Source organism: Meleagris gallopavo, chromosome 6, assembly GCF_000146605.3.
Source record: "Meleagris gallopavo isolate NT-WF06-2002-E0010 breed Aviagen turkey brand Nicholas breeding stock chromosome 6, Turkey_5.1, whole genome shotgun sequence".
NCBI lineage: Eukaryota > Metazoa > Chordata > Aves > Galliformes > Phasianidae > Meleagris > Meleagris gallopavo.
The window spans coordinates 36,612,289-36,615,535 of record NC_015016.2 but is presented as its reverse complement, the minus strand read 5'-3'; the positions used below and the strand labels follow the sequence as shown (position 1 = coordinate 36,615,535).

General features: G+C 37.2%; 1 protein-coding gene across 4 annotated transcripts in view; it reads left to right on the top strand.

Annotated features, from left to right (window-relative positions):
- The window catches only part of TOP2B (DNA topoisomerase II beta), a 60,612-nt gene that overhangs the window by 43,287 nt on the left and 14,078 nt on the right, over positions 1–3,247 (top strand). For all 4 annotated transcript variants that reach the window (XM_031553941.1, XM_010712873.2, XM_010712874.2 and 1 more), the window contains exons 21-22: positions 1,066–1,297; positions 2,871–3,005. In XM_031553941.1, coding sequence (XP_031409801.1) covers positions 1,066–1,297; positions 2,871–3,005 — 367 coding nt within the window. The remainder of the gene's footprint in view (positions 1–1,065; positions 1,298–2,870; positions 3,006–3,247) is intronic.

The following is a 3,247-nucleotide window of genomic DNA, read 5'->3' as shown; positions in this document are numbered from 1 at the left end:
AATAATGAACAAGACAGGCCCCAATATTGACCACTGGGTACCACCACCTATGGCCGGTTGCCAGATGGATTTATCTCCATTCATCACCAATCTCTGGTCCCAGCCAATCAGCCAGTTCTTTGCCCAGCTAGCAGTACTTGTCAGGTTACCTGCCACAGGCAGCCAGCTTATCGAGGAGGATACTGTGGGAGACAGTGTCAAAGGTTTTGTCTAGGTAGACTATGTCAGCTGCCTTTCCCTCATCAACCAGGTGGGTTACCTGGTCATAGAAGGAGAGGAGGTTGGCCACGCAGGATCTGCCTTGCATGAGCCCGTGCTGGCTGGGCCTGATCCCCCAGCTGTCCCACACATGCTGTGTGATCTCCCTCAAGGTGATTTTCTCTGTAACCTTTCCTGGCACCGAAGTCAGGCTGACAGGCCTGTAATCACATTCAATTTAATGTGCAGCATGAAAATGTATTCCTTACTGTAATTTCTAGAATTTTCTACATTGTTTCTCTTATTCTCTAATTTGTTTAATGTTTAGCCTAAAATTTCTTACAAAGCTTACAATTAACAGAAAATAAGAAGCTATACATAGCACTGGGATTTATTCACTTTCTCATATACATATATTTTGTGTAGCAACTTAGTTCTGTACATTCTTCTTTTCATGAGGTTCTGGAAAGTGTATTCACTCAGGACAATATCCTAGATGAGCAACATAAGTCCCCACTAAAACCTCTACAATATTTTCGGAATCTAGGTGACTTACACTGTAGTGTATGAATCCTGAATGCTTCAGAGAATGGTATTTCTTTAGATACTGTTATCAGTTATTAGCGTACTGTGTACACGTATAATTGGGAAGAAAGCAGACATCATCTGTTATTAGTACGCTATTCCATGGGGAGGAACTTTGTTTTCTCAGAAGGTGTGTACATTGTAATTTCAGCTTCCGAATGGCAAAGAAAAGAAGACATGAGAAAAATAGGTCATATTTGGACACACTGAGGGTTAAAGCACTTATACTGTAACTAGTGGGACTCCAGTTAAATAGTTTTTTGTTTTCTTTCTTTTTTAAAGCCCTTTAGCCAGGCTTCTTTTTCCATCAGTGGATGACAACTTGCTGAAATTCCTTTATGATGACAACCAACGTGTAGAGCCTGAATGGTATATTCCCATCATTCCTATGGTTTTAGTAAACGGAGCTGAAGGAATTGGTACTGGATGGGCCTGCAAACTTCCAAACTACGATACGAGAGAGATTGTAAACAATGTCAGACGAATGCTGGATGGCTTAGATCCCCATCCTATGGTAAAAATAATAATATATACTAACATTTTATACATTCGCTAATCAAACCTAATTTTGCACTTAGGAAATGTAGTCATGTAACTCTATGAATGCTTGATTATTGAAGTATCTGGGTTGAATTGTCCTGGTAATTTTGCATAGGAGCCTTACTTGACTGCTGGGAATTGACTGGAGAAGTTCATCTTGAAGAAAAAAAAACAGTGCAATCTGTGTATTTCCAGTTACTTTAGAGAACTTTCTGTTCTGTATTGACTGTAAGACTTCAAAATTTCAAGTCCTTATAAAGATAGTTATTTTGCCTGGGAGTAGAGTAGAAAGTTGTGCCACTATTTCTTTTATGAGATGCAACTACTTACCTTCAGTCAAATATAAAATTTCCACTGTCTTATCCAAATTGTACTCTTCAACACATCTGTAAGCATAGGAGAAGGTATTGTCACTGTTCAAGAAAATCAGCAGCTGCTGAACTGTATGTAGCTTCTTCTCCTTTATTTCAAATGTTACAAGAAGTTCTTGGAAGTGGTATATATTTCTAAAAAACTTTGCACAGTAATAATACTTGGGTGAACCCAGAACATCTGTAATCAACAGCTAAGGTAATTTATTTAACCTTTACTTTACAATTAATGGATAAATGGATATTGCTACTTTGTGTGTCTAAGACACAGAAGCAGAAACATCTCTACTTAGGTCACATTTCATTGCCTCTGAGAGTGCAATGTTGATTTCCATGACTTAGTGAATTTTCTTTTTCAAATTCTTGGGAACAATAATTAGAATTTTTTTAATTAATGCAATCCATTGCCCTTCCCTTAGGACTCCTAGGCCTTTTGTGTAGTGTTACAGTCATTTGAAGCTTCAGTGTGATTGAAAGAGGCAGTTCTGCCTCCATTTAGCTCCTTTCAGTATTCTGGTATGTGTTTGTGGCTGCATGGTAAGCTGGATAAGGGAATCAATTCAGTTAAAGTAAATAATAACAGTAATTAAAAATCTGTCATCCCATTAGTTAATTTTTAAACTGGATGGGTTCCACTATCTTTGCCAAACAGCACATGAATTAAAAAATGGCTAGGGAAGGTAGCACAACTTCTCCGTTTCTTTTAGTGCTGATGTTAACTTACAGTGAGACTGGGGTATTAATCCACTCTGTCATGCCTTAGCTGTGCTTGCTGTTTTCTGGGGGGGAAAAAAAAAAAAAAAAAATCCAAAAAGAAAACCAAATTAAAAAAACAATAAGCAACTTCAGTAAAATAAATTAGAAATAAACAAAAAGAATCTCACAACCAACAAACCAAACAAAGAGAAACACCACCTTCCCGGATTCAGCTACATCTTCTTAATTTTGTGTCTACTCTTTAGATAATAAGGTAATTGCTTCTGTCACTTGCATGTGTGTATATTGTTGGGTTTTTTTGGTTTTTATTATGACATAAAATTATCACCAGCATGAGAGGCTGGTTGTTGGATTTGCCCAATATAAAGTGATGGCTGTATGGTACATGGGAAAAAAAATATCTTCCATGACTTATGACAAAGTTTCTTAGCATTCCACTGGTTTTTATTGCAATTTCAGCTCCCAAACTACAAGAACTTCAAAGGAACCATTCAAGAACTTGGTCAAAATCAGTATGTAGTCAGTGGTGAAATATTTGTGGTGGACAGGAACACTGTAGAAATTACAGAGCTACCTGTAAGGACATGGACCCAGGTAAGTTACAGTAAATAAATAAATAAATAAATAAGCTCTATATTAAACAATTTTATCCTACATGTAGGAGAACATTTTAGTCCATTTCTGATCATTTTATGTACATGGCAGGAAACATGATTTCATTCTTTTCATTTTTTTCTGTCCCTTTGTAGAAGGGGGTTTTACTTGTGCCATCTACTGTCCATACTACAAAGAATCACTGCTTCTTCTGCTGAGTTAATACATAATCCTCCCCTCCT